Below are 14117 nucleotides of genomic sequence, written 5' to 3' on the forward strand. Positions count from 1 at the left end.
TTTCAATTAGAATGTATAAAAAAAAATACAGTAAATACAGCTATCAACACAATAGAACACAGTAACACAAATCCTAGTCTCTAATTGTTTTCCATGATTTAACATCTGGTATACCTACCAATATTGCCATGGTGAGCTCTTCTCGAATATCTTCCAGGGCTCCAATATCTGACCATGTAACATTAGGAACAGTGACAAAGCCTTCTCTTTTAGCAGAAGGCTGTACTTTGGACAGAGCAACAATGAAATCATTCATTTCTATGCACAGCATTTTCAGATGTTCTTCTGGGATGGAATTTTGGTCCTTTAACAACTCTAGTAGCCTCAGCAATTCATTCTTCAAGATAGGAGGTATGGGGGAGACAGGAAAAGGAGAGAAAATCAGATATCATTTAGAGTTTAATGAAAAGTTTGCATCTATATGGTGAAACTTATATTTTTCCCCTTCTGAAGACATCTATTGTTGAGTGAATAAGCTTTTTTACAAACAAAAAACTTTCAGAATTGACATTATTTTAAATTTGACTTGGTGCCAATTAAGGTTACATATACTACAATGAAATACGTCAGCATTAATTTTTCATATAATTAAACAATCATTTACTAAATACAAGGATAACAAATGAAATAAAAGCCATATACCCAGCAATGTTCAGTCTTCAGAACAATATTTCTATAACAACTTCATTACTTCCTATTTAAGGAGCTGAAAGTACTGAGGAGATGATAACATTTCAAAAGTTAAAAACCAAATTACTTATTAGGAAGGGGTGGTTTAGGTTTACCAAATAAGAAGGGTTTTTTTGCTTTTTTTTTATTTTTAATAAAGGAAGACATAAAGTTCTGACTTTTCATTTAATGTACTATTTGAACAAGTTCTAGAAATATGACATATTGAAGATGGGAAATATCTTGGATGATATCAGGTATTTTGGAAGGAAAATGCACAACAAAATCAAATAAGTCAAAGTTCTATATCTTAGAAACAAAAATGTAAGTCAAACTGCCTTACAAATCAATGAATTATTTTAAAAAACTGGAATAGTGAACCTCTCTTTAATTATTGTTAAATTCTTGTTAAAAAAGTATACAGTATGTATTAAACACTACAAACAAATGTAATGACATTAAAAAACCACACATAAAGAATTAGGAAAAAAAATATTCATTTTGAAAGTAAGGATGTTGAGGCAGAGTCAAGATGGAGACATAGAGGCAGCAAAAGTTCAGATCTCTGAAAACCCTTCCTTATCAATTACAAACTAAATGCTGCTAGGGGACTGAAAATCAAACCTAACAACAAGACAGAGCCAAGAAACCCTCCTGCTGGACTCAATTCAAAAGGTACACCATCCCCCCCAAAAGCCAGAATTCAAGAACACTCGGGTTTAAGGGGAAGGAAGAAGGAAGGTCCCAGGACCCTCCCCCACCTAGAGGGCTAAGTCTCCAACGGCAGTGAGAACCTCTGGGTAGGCAAAGGCACTGGTCTGGAGGGAGTACCTTGTGGGCAGAATTGTGCCACGCTCATAGTACCGAACATAGGTGGAGGGAAGGAGCTGGAGAGGGCAGCCTGGTCACAGTGGCAAAGACCCTCCATATTACTCAGGGCACATCCAGCCGAACCCAGTTGAACTTAATCTCATCAAACCTCTTCAGAGGTCAGGGAAGCTCAAGTTCCAGCACCTCTCCCCCAAAGACTGTTGGACTTTAATCCAATCACAGCCTCCAGAGGACAGGAAAGCTCAAGCTCCAACACGCCTCCCAAACAGACTACACTGAGAGATCGCCTAACAAAGCTCCAAGAGGGGAAATGGACAGAAAAACCCCAAACCAAAAAAAAATATGAGAGGAGCAACAGCACAGACAACTGCAAGGAGTAAAGAAGGGGTAAATATGAGCAAACAACAGAAAAAGAAAAAAGAAATTACAATCCACAACTTCTATACAGGCAATGAACAAAGAGCAAACAGAGAAGGAGGAGGGAACATCAAGCAATAAAACAGAAAACCCAGAGAATTGGATACAGGCTTTGGAAGAACTCAAAAAACAATTAAGAGAGGCTGAAGACAATTGGGAAAAGTACTTTAAGATGATCTCCAAAGAAAATCAGAACAGAAAGAGAAGAATGACCAAAAAGCCAGGGAAGAAATCCAGTCTTTAAGAACCAGAATACAACAACTAAAATCAAGTGACTTCACAAGGTAGCAGGACGCTATAAAACAAAATCAAAAGAATAAAAAAATTGAGGAAAATATGGAGCATCTCATTCACAAAACAGAGGATTTAGAAAATCGTTCCAGGAGAGAAAACTTAAGAATCATTGGTCTACCAGAAGACCATGACAAAAGAAAAAGCCTGGACCTCATCCTACAGGAAATTATCCAAGAAAAATGCCCCAATATTCTAAAACAAGAGGAAAAAGTGGAGATTGAATCAAGAGAATCATTAAAAGGTAATTTAAAAAGAAAGAAAAAACAAAAACAAACAAACAAACAAACAAAAACTTTTTAAAAGACCCAGTAAGTTAAAATGATATGTATCCCTATAAGAAAAGAAGTCATTGGTAACTCTTAAAAATTGTTATTATCGGCAGCTAGAAGAATGACACTTAGAGGGAACAATGAAAAACTGTATAGGATTAAATGACAAGACATAAATAGGTACATAGATATATGTATGCATAAATACATATACATGTATATATAAATATTTATATAACTATAGCTAAAAAAAGAGGTTTAATACTAAAAGAAATGGGAAAAGAAACAAAAGCGGATAAATTTATATGTCACAAAGAAGCTCATGGTGGGAGGGGGGAGAACATAAAGAGGTTAGCTATAGGAAATACTCAACTCCTACATGCATTGAAATTGACCCATAGAGGGAAGAACAATCCAGTCCATTGGGGCAGAGAATAGATTTGCACCCTATAGAGAAGTAAAAGGGTAACAAACGGACTGGTGGGGAGGGAAGCAGTACAAGGGAGGGAGAGGGTGGGGGGGCAGTTTAAAAAGACTGCAAAGAAAATTAGAGGGGGAATAAGAAGGGAGGGGGGTAGAAACGGATGTAACATAAGGGTGGGAACTAGGGGGACTGATTAAAAACAAACATTGGTATAGAAGGAAATAGTGAAAGAAGAAAAGGCAGAACTAGGAGTAGAAATCAAAATGCTGGGAAATAAACAGCTGGTAATCATAACTCTGAATGTGAATGGAATGAACTCACCCATAAAATGCAAGCAAATAGCAGAGTGGATTAGAATCCCAAATCCTATCATATGCTGTCTACAAGAAACACACATCAGGAAGGTAAATATGTATGGGGTAAAAGTAAGGATGGAGACAAATCTACTGGGCATCAGCTGATTAAAAGAAGGCAGGAATCACAATCATGATATCTGACAAAGTCAAAGTAAAAATAGATCTGATTAAAAGGGATAGGGAAGGTAATTACATCCTGATAAAAGGCAGTATAGACAATGAGGAAGTATCAGTACTTAACATGTAGGCACCAAATGGCATAGCATCCAAATTTCTAAAAGAGAAACTAGTGGAGCTCAAGGATGAAATAGATAGAAAAACTATACTAGTGGAAGACCTGAACCATCCTCTATCCGAACTAGAGAAATCAAACTATAAAATAAATAAGAAAGAGGTAAGAAAAGTGAATGAAATCTTAGAAAAATTAGAGTTAGTAGATATGTGGAGAAAAATAAATAGGGATAAGGAATACACCTTTTCAGCAGCACATGGTACATTCAAAAAAATTGACCATGTATTAGGGCATAAAAACATTGCAAACAAGTGCAAAAGAGCAGAAATAATAAATACAACCGTCTCAGATCACAATGCAATGAAAATAATAATTAGTAAGGGTACATGGAGAGGTAAATAAAAATTAACTGGAAATTAAACAATACGATTCTCTGAAACCGGTTAAAGAACAAATCACAGAAACAATAATTTCATTGAAGAAAATGACAATGATGAGACATCCTTTCAAAACCTATGGGATGCAGCCAAAGCAGTAGTCGGGGGAAATTTATATCCTTGAATTCATACAGAGGTCAATGAATTGGGCATGCAAATTAAAAAACTAGAAAGTGAATAAATTAAAGATTCTCAGATGAAGACTAAATTAGGGATCCTAAAAATCAAAGGAGAAATTAATAAAATTGAAAGTTAAAGAACTATTGATTTAATAATAAGATTAGAAGCTGGTACTTTGAAAAAAATAAAATAGACAAAGTACCGGTAAATCTAATTTAAAAAATGAAAGAAGAAAACCAAATTGACAGTATTCAAGATGAAAAGGGAGACCTCACCTCTAATGTAGAGGAAATTAAGACAATCATTAAAAACTATTATGCTCAATTATATGGAAACAAATATAGCAATCTTAGTGATATGGATGAATACTTACAAACAACCCCATATCAGAAAAAGAAATTGAACAAGCCATCAAAGAACTCCCTAAGAAAAAATCCCCAGGTCCAGATGGATTCACAAATTAATTCTATCAAACATTCAAAGAACAACTAATCCCAATTTTATACAGACTATTTGACAGAATAAGCAAAGAAGTTCTACCAAATTCCTTTTATGACACAAATATGGTACTGATTCCAAAACCAAGCAGGACAAAAACAGAGAAAGAAAACTATAGACCAATCTCCTTAATGAATATAGATGCAAAAATCGTAAATAGGATACTAGCAAAAAGACTACAGCAAGTTATCACGAGGGTTATTCACTATGAACAGGTAGGATTCATACCAGGAATGCAAGGAGGGTTTAATATTAGGAAAACCATCCACATAATTGACCATATTAACAAGTAAACTAACAAAAATCACATGATTATCTCAATAGATGCAGAAAAAGCCTCTGACAAAATACAACACTCATTTCTAATGAAAACACTAGAGAATCAACCAAAAATCTAGTGAAAATAATCAACAACTTTAGCAAAGTTGCAGGATGCAAAATAAATCCACATAAGTCATCAGGATTTCTATATATTTCCAATACATCTCAGCAGTAAGAACTGGAAAAGAGAAATTACATTTAAAATCACCCTAAACAATATAAAATACCTAGGGATCTGTGCCAAGACAAAAACAAGAACTATATGAACATAACTACAAAACACTCTCCACACAATTAAAACTAGATCTAAACAACTAGAAAAACATTTGATTGCTCATGGGTAGGATGAGCTAACATAATAAAAATGACAATCCTACTCAAGTTAATTTACTTATTTAGTGCCATAACCATTGAACTACCATAAAACATTTTCACTGAATTAGAAAAAACCATAACAAAGTTCATTTGGAAGAACAAAAGATCAAGGATATCCAGAGAAATTATGAAAAAAAATGCGAAGGAAGGAGGACTTGCAGTCCTAGATCTCAAACTATACTATAAAGCAGTGGTCATCAAAACAACATGGTACTGGCTAAGAGACAGAAAGGAGGATCAGTGGAATAGACTTGGGGCAAATGACCTCAGCAAGACAGTCTATGATAAGCCCAAAGATCCCAGAAACCACTATTTGATAAAAACTGCTTGGAAAATAGGAAGACAGTATGGGAGAGATTAGGTTTGGATCAACATCTCACACCCTATACACCAAGATAAACTCAGAATGGGCGAATGACCTGAATATAAAAAAGGAAACTACAAGCAAATTAGGTGAACACAGAATAGTATACATGTCAGATCTTTGGGAAAGGAAATCCTTTAAAACCAAGCAAGAGCTAGGAAAAAAGCCACAAAATGTACAATCAATAATTTTGATTACATCAAATTAAAAACAGAACTAATGCATCCAAAATTAGAAGGGAAGCAACAAATTGAGAAACAATCTTCATTACTAAAACCTCTGACAAAGGTCTAATTACTCAAATTTATAAAGAACTAAACCAATTGTACAAAAAATCAAGCCATTCTCCAATTGATAAATGGGCAAGGGACATGAATAGGCAATTTTAAGGTAAAGAAATCAAAAGTACCAATAAGCACATGAAAAAGTATTCTAAATCTCTCATAATCAGATAAATGCAAATCAAAACAACTCTGAGGTATCACCTCACACCTAGCAAATTGGCTAACATGACAGCAAAGGGAAGTAATGAATGCTGGAGGGGGTATGGCAAAGTTGGGACATTAATGCATTGCTGGTGGAGTTGTGAATTGATCCAACCATTCTGGAGGGCAATTTAGAACTATGCCCAAAGGGTGATAAAAGACTGTCTGCCCTTTGATCCAGCCATAGCACTGTTGGGGTTTGTACCCCAAAGAGATAATAAGGAAAAAAGACTTGTACAAGAATATTCATAGCTGCGCTCTTTGTGGTGGCCAAAAATTGGAAAATGAGGGGATGCTCTTCAATTGGGGAATGGCTGAACAAATTGTGGTATATGTTGGTAATGGAATACTATTGTGATCAAAGGAATAATGAACTGGAGGAATTCCATGTGAACTGGAATGACCTCCAGGAATATTTGCAGAGCGAAAGGAGCAGAACCAGGAGAACATTGTACACAGTGACTGAGACACTGTGGTACAATCGAACGTAATGGACTTCTCCATTAATGGCAATGCAATGTCACTGAACAATCTGCAGGGATCTATGAGAAAGAACACTATCCTTAAGCAGAGGACAAACTGTGGGAGTAAAAACACCGAGGAAAGGCAATTGCTTGACTACAGGGGCGGAGGGGATATGATTTAGGAGGGGTGCTAAATGAGCACCCTAATGAAAATACCAACAACAAGGAAATGGGTTGGGAGCAAGGACACGTGTGATACCCAGTGGAATCGCGTGTCGGCTAGGGGAAGGGTGAGGGTGGGAGGAAAAGAAAATTATCTCTGTTTCCAATTAATAATGTATGAAAATGACCAAATAAAATAATGTTTAAAAATTTAACAAAGAAAAATAAAGAGGATTCTGTGCATTATAAAAGAACATACTCATTTTATGGTGTTAGGAGGAAAGGAGGAATTAAAAAAAAAAAAGAACATACCATGGGCTTCTTTAAAACAGTTCTCTCCCAGTAAATTTTAAATGTGGTTCAATTTATAATTATATAATATATATATATTAAATAATTATAATAATTAACTTTTACATATTTAAGAGTTAGATGGCCTAAGAACTCATATTCTAATCTAAATCATACCTGAATAAGGATCCCTACAATATCCCCAGCTACTAATTAACTGGTCACCTAATCTTTGCTCAGTAAGAATTCTGAAAGCTTATCCCTCTTCAAAATTCAAACCAACTATCACTTCCATTCCTTCATTCTTCTCACTGAAATTTCCTTAAAATTATCTAGATTTTCAAATGTTCTCCTCAAATTTCATCAGCTCTCTTCTTTACCCTCACTTCACTAACTCTAGACTGAATGAATCTGTATATGGACATATTCCCAATAACTAATTTCTTGTTTAATAAATAATGGTTAAATTAAATCACTTAAAATGGAGTTCCCAATAAGAACTAGTTCCCAATAAGAACTAAACAGAGACAAAATGGCTAATAAAGGTTGGATTTGGAGGTGGAAGTTTTGGGCTGAAATCTAAGCTCTGCCAGTTTGCTATTTAACTCCAGGGCTTTCATTGGCTATAAAATAAAGGGTTCACAACCTCTAAGGACCCATTCTAGTCTAAATCTAGACCCAAAATAACTGCTTTCAAATTTTTCATGAAGTATTATTCTTTAAGAGGTTTTTGCCGGATACAGATTCTTCTGAGAATAATTTGAGTGAATTCCAGAACTGTACCTGACACGAAACAAGTAGTATAGTTATGTTGGAAGGAAATATTATCTTAAATCAACCATAAGTCTATTGCTTAAAAGCTGTAGAGTTGTATCCATTTTACTATGGACCCAATCTACCTAACATAAACCGGAAAGAAATAACTAAGGTTTTTAGAGTAAGAGACTTTCCTACAATTCTTATGTAAACAATTGTCTAATTGCTTCTATGCAACTATGCCAATGAATAGAGCTCAAAAACATAAGATGGCTTTACCTATTTAAAATAAAGGCTTACATTTGGCCTCAGAAACATCTTAGTTATGTGACCTTGGGTAAGTCACAGGAATCCCCACTGCCTAGCCCTTACTACTCTTCTGCCTTGGAACCAATACACAGTATTGATTCTAAGACAGAAGGTAAGGATTTTAAAGAATAAAAAGATAAAGAGCCCAAGGAAGAAGGTGTGTATATATGTCTATCCATAATACCTTTACAGAAAGGTCTTGTGGTTTCGAACCATCTTCTGTTTCCATCAGCTCTCCCAGGCTTCCCTCACTTGTCACACCTTCAGATGGACTATTTTTATGCTTTGGCATGTTCAGCTTTAACAGGATCCTGTCAATGGCACAGTTGACTGCCTCCTGGCGTAGTGCCATTAGATCAGCACCAACATAGCCTGGTGTCAGGTGGGCTAAGTGATGAAAATCAAAAGTCTCCGGTAGCTTCATCTTTCTACACAAAGTCCGAAGAATTCTGTTATGAGGAGAAACCACAGGTGAAAATTTAAAATGATCTGTCAAAATTAATATATAAGATGCTAGAAGAGCAAAAAATCAAATTCACTCAATATAATCCAAATATTTAATGAGCACTTATGATTCCAAAGCTTTATGAGAAACTGATGACATAATGGAACTAAAAAACCCCTTCCTTCCTCTGAAGAGTTTATAATCTGTTTTTTTTTTTTTGCCTAATCTACAATCAAGGAACAGCAGAAGGGAAAGGAATATATGAAAGAGTTCATCTACTATTTTGATAGTTTCACTGATTGTCTCCCATGCCTGAAATGTTCTCCCTCATCTCCACCTACTGGCTTCTTTCAAGCCACCTAGTGTCCTCCACTACTAGTTCTGACCTGATGAGATAGCTATGAGTTTACTCCATATCTATCTTTATGTACATAGTTTGTGCATTGTTTCATTCATAAAATGTGACTTCTGTGAGGGAAGAGTCATATGTTTCCTTTTTTTCCTGGGACTTGGAGTCTAGAAGATCTAAGTTTGAGTCTTCCCTCAAAACCTGATAGGCCAGTAACTTAACCTCTTTAAGTCTCAATTTCTATATCTGTAAACTGGGGATAATAACACTACCTAACTCATAGGGTTACTATGAAACTCAATTGAGTTGTTTATAAAGCACTCTGCAAAACATCTAAGTGCTATATGCAAACAGTTCTGGCTTTATATAAATTGCATTATGCAATTCCACTTAACCTAAGGAATTCTGCAAGAAATCAACAATCCAAAAAACACCTATATTAACTCTCCTGTACAGTATTGTACAGTATTACTGTTTCTCTCCAATCCTGCTGCTCAGTTCAGTGCCTTCCACTCACCCTCACAAACAGCCAACCAAAAAAACCCATAACACTAAGAAAACTCCTTCCAAGTGAAAGCAGAATAGAGGTAGAGAAACCTGTCACTGACGCTGGGCACTGTGGATCAGGGACTTGGCTTGAGAACCTTTGAAAAAGTGGACCTTTGCCCTACTCTGTCTACATGCCCTCATGTCTGGCTGCATGTCTGTCTTCCACCCCCACGTCTGCTCTTGTCTGTGTCCATATCTGGTCCCCACAAGTGTCTGATCTCTGCATGTTCTTCCTTTTGGTTCCAGGCAGGACTCCATGTATCCTTAAACTGAGTGCTGGACCCTGACCTCCACAGGTACTTCCTTCCTCCTCACTTCCCATAGCAAAACATCATAGTACCACGGCATCATTAACCCCAAGTTATTGAATCATTTATTTTATTTTTTAATTTTAATTTTATTTAATTACTTAATTTAGAATATTTTTCCATGATTACAACATTCATGTTCTTTCCTTCCCCATCCCACAAACCCCCTCCCATAGCTGATGCACAATTCCATTGGGTTTTACATGTGTCATTGATCAAGACTTACTTCCATATTATTTGCACTAGGGCAATCGTCAGAGTCTATATTCCCAATCATATCCCCATCAATCCATGTGATTAAGCAGTTGTTTTTCTCCTATCTTTCTACTCCCACAGTTCTTTCTCTGGATGTGGATAGTTTTCTTTCTCATAAGTTCCTGCAAATTGTTCTGGATCATTGTATTGCTGCTGATAGAGAAGTCCATTATATTTGATTGTACCACAGTGTATCAGTTAAATGAAACTTCTGAGGATAGTCCTAACTTCTGATATGTTTTGATTTTTTTTTTAATTTTATGAGAGTGAAAATGGCATAGTGGATAGGGAGCAAGCCTCAAAGTCATAAGACTAGGATTCAAGTATGTCCTTTGGCATATACAAACTATACAACCCTGGCCAAGCTTCTAGGAAACTCTAAACCTGTAAGTTTCAGAAAAAGTGCTGCACTGGTTAAAAAAGTTTCCTCATCTGAGAATTCCTTATACCCATGTTACTGCAGTCATGGCACCAGGCTCTCCACAGCACCAGCATTTTTTTGTATGCCTTGCCCCTCCGCCCAGCTGCATAATGCAAGCACTTCCTCCCTTCAATGGCTGGAGTAATGTGGGTGGAGTAGGAGGGGGTTCACAGGCAGTCTGAAGGTGCAGTTTGAGTTTAGGATCTTGAAAACATTTGCCAATGCTGCTTTATACTAATGAAATCACAGGCCTGGTTCCTATCTCTATGTCTATATATTTATTCTGTTTATACTTATATATGCATGTCTCCCCTGTTAGAAGGTAAGCTCCCTGATAGGAACTGTTTCATTCTTTCTATGTATAGAAAGACACTAAACAAGGTAGTGTTTACCACATTATCCCCCACACAGTATATATGCATAATAAGTGATTGTTAATTGATTGAGAAAGTAGATGAGTAGTTGAAATAGTGGTAATGAGGACTTGGAACTATGAAGAAAACTTCTGGAATACTATGTTAAAATTTGAGTAACTAATAAATTTATGGCTTGCCTTAATAATAATGTCATCCTTGGAAAAAAGCAAATGTGTTAAATGCAAGGGATACGAATAGAAAAAGTAAGACAGTCTCTTACACTCACACTTTGGGGGAAACACTACAGAAAAAAAGGAGACAGGATAGATGGAAAGGTCAGAGTATCCTTAGGTTATACCAGTAGGTTAGGGGACGATGCAGGAAGATGTCAGAAAACCTAAACTACATCAAGAAGATCCAGAACGAAGTTTGGGTGTGGTTGATTGAACTGAAGTTTGATTGAACATTTATTTGAATGTATACTCCTATGCCAAAAGGGGGCTGCCCCCTAATTGGTTTCTGTCAATGTGCCCAGCAAACATTGGTTTTGCTGTCTGTCTTTCTTATATTTCCCTCTTCTATCTAACTATTGTAATTTCCTCTTAAAAGGTGAAATTATGTATGCACCTGCAGTTAGAAAATTTGAAGGTGCAGGATGATTATGTTTAGTGATCAACTGGAGAAACTAGTCTCCCAACCATCATCATGGGGGATTGTGATTTTGGATTACTCCCTCCCCTACTTAGTCTAACAAAATCAGGAATGTCTACACCCATACTTAAGACTTAAGTATTTAGGAGGATGGCCTAATACAGACATATGCTATCAAATAACAAATCAGAAACAACTGACAGACCCCTGGGCTATCCTAAGTCAAGCCTAAGATACCATTGGTACATATGAGATGCAAGAAAGTGATGTAAAACAGTCTAAATATTTCGCGTCACTTCCTCTCTCCGGCCTCTTTGATGGCAAAGAGGTGGCTGGCGGCAGCTTGCTGAGTGTGTTGGCATCTTGGAGGCTGCTACTGTCTGGGTTTAGTGGTGAGTTTTCCTTGATACCATATTGGAGGAAGCCTAGTAACCAACCTAGTTCAGGTGAGGCTTCTTCTCTGAGATCTCTCAGAGGTAGGCTGAATTTTCTCTCCTTTACCTTCCAAACACTATCCTCTTAGAGAAAGCCTCTAATCTTCAAAGACCTCGTGGCGGAGAACTTTGAACTCCCCCAGCACAGGCTGAGTGGGAGAAATCCTATACTTTTCCCTCTCTCTTCTCCTTGATTTCTTCCCTATATATTGATTAGAACACCATATATTTCCAAACTGACTTGGATATTTTATTTGGGATATCCCTTGGCGACCAAAAAGTAAATTTAGATTAGGTCACGACCCTAAATTATCCTTACAGTCACAATGCCAGGAGTCTTCATAGTATAGAGGCAGGTTAGATGAAAAGGCCCAGAAGAACTTGGGAGGGAGGAAGTATGTAAGGTAGATGGTAGTTCATGATGTAGAAATGATAGGAACCTTGAAGAAAATAACTATTAGATCTTGGAATTCATGATAGAGAGGGAAAAAAAAACCAATCAGACATGTTCCAAAATTCTATGGACAGAACAATTCAAACAGTACCTAAATTAGTAGATAGAGAAAACAACTGTTAATTAAGCACCTATTATGTACCCGGCACTGACAGGATCTCTTCTTGTAAAGAGCCTACACTGTGGTACGAGAAGGTAGAAGAGCAGGGAGGGAAGGAGAAACTCTAACATGCAATTAGGAATCAGAAACTAGTATCTAAGTGCTAGAAATAGCCTGACAAATCCATTAGAAAAAAGCATTAAATGACTCATGAAGCTTGGAAAATTTTAGCTGGAATCATTCCTTCTTTAAATCTAATTTGGTACCTAGAGTACAGCACTAAGGGTGCATAGTGATTCATTATAATCTTCCTTGTTACATAAGTATGAGCAAACAATTTTCCTGAAAAACTAAAGGCATTGAATCTGATGTCCTTGTGATGACATAATTGACATCAGATATCATTACCACCTCCTTCTCCAAAATTTAGAGAATGATAACTTTAAAACAACAATAATATAAACAATAGCTAGAATTTATGTAGTATTTTTAAGTTTGTAAAGCTTTTATATATATTATCTCATTTGATGCTCACAACAATCTTGGAAAGTAGGATTCATTATTATCTCATTATTCAATATTATCATTATAGTAGAGAAAAGTGAGGCAGATAGAGGTTACGTGGCTTGCCCAGGATTACATAGCTGCTAAGTTTGAGACTAAATTTGAACATAGATTTTCCTCACTCTAAATCCAGTTCTTCATTTATTACAATACCAACTTTATTACTCCTCATTCTATTTCCTTAATATGTTACAGAGCATTTTCTTTTTGAAATTTCATTAATTAAGAATATTTTCCCATGGTTCATGTTCTTTTCCCTCCCCTCCTCCCTTGCCACTCCTGGAGCTGCTGAGCAATTCCACTAGGTTTTACATGTATCATTTATCAAAACCTATTTCCATATTATCAATATTTGCGATAGAGTGATCATTTAAAGTCAACATTCCTAATCATATTCCCATCAAACCATGTGATCAATCATATGTTTTTCTTCTGCGTTTCTCTGGATGTGAATAGCATTTTTTCTCACAAGTCGCTCATAATTATCCTGGATCACTGCATTGCTGCTAAAAGAGAAGTCCATTACATTTGATTATGATACTCTCTATCTCTTGTTTGGTCATAAATTCTTCCCTTCTCCAAAAATCTGCCAGGTAAACTATTCTGTGTTCCCCTAATTTAGTTATGGTATCACTCTATTTCTAAATCATATACCCATTTTGCCTGTATCTTGGTATAGGGTGTGAATACTAGTCTATATCTAGCTTCTGCCATACTGTTTTCCAATTTTTCCAGCAGTTTTTGGAGTTCTTATTTCAAAAGCTGTGATCTTTGGGTTGCTATCATCATTAGACTGCTATGGTTATTTATCCTTGTATATTATGTATCTAATCTACTCCATTGATCTACCATTCTATTTCCTAGCCAGTCACAGAATGTTTTGATGACTGCTGCTTTAAAGTAGAGTTTCAGATCTAGTACTGCTAGGTCTTCTTCCTTCACATTTTTTTTCATTAGTTCCCTCTGTTTTTGACTTTTTATTGTTGCAGATGAATTTTGTTATTACATTTTTTACTTCTATAAGATAATTATTTTGTGGTTTGATTGGTATGGCACTGAATAGAGAAATTAATTTAGGGAGAATTGTTATTTTTATTATACTAGCACTGCCTACCCATAAGCAATTAATATATTTCCAATTACTTAGACCTGTGTGA

At 36.0% G+C, this 14117-nt stretch overlaps 1 protein-coding gene across 4 annotated transcripts in view; it reads right to left on the reverse strand.

Moving 5' to 3' along the window:
* NVL (nuclear VCP like) overlaps positions 1–14117 on the reverse strand; it is a 101235-nt gene that overhangs the window by 44655 nt on the left and 42463 nt on the right. For all 4 annotated transcript variants that reach the window (XM_007481469.3, XM_056815993.1, XM_007481470.3 and 1 more), the window contains 2 exons: positions 8259–8523; positions 119–337 (listed from right to left, as the gene is read on the reverse strand). In XM_007481469.3, coding sequence (XP_007481531.1) covers positions 119–337; positions 8259–8523 — 484 coding nt within the window. The remainder of the gene's footprint in view (positions 1–118; positions 338–8258; positions 8524–14117) is intronic.

Source organism: Monodelphis domestica, chromosome 2, assembly GCF_027887165.1.
Source record: "Monodelphis domestica isolate mMonDom1 chromosome 2, mMonDom1.pri, whole genome shotgun sequence".
Lineage (NCBI taxonomy): Eukaryota > Metazoa > Chordata > Mammalia > Didelphimorphia > Didelphidae > Monodelphis > Monodelphis domestica.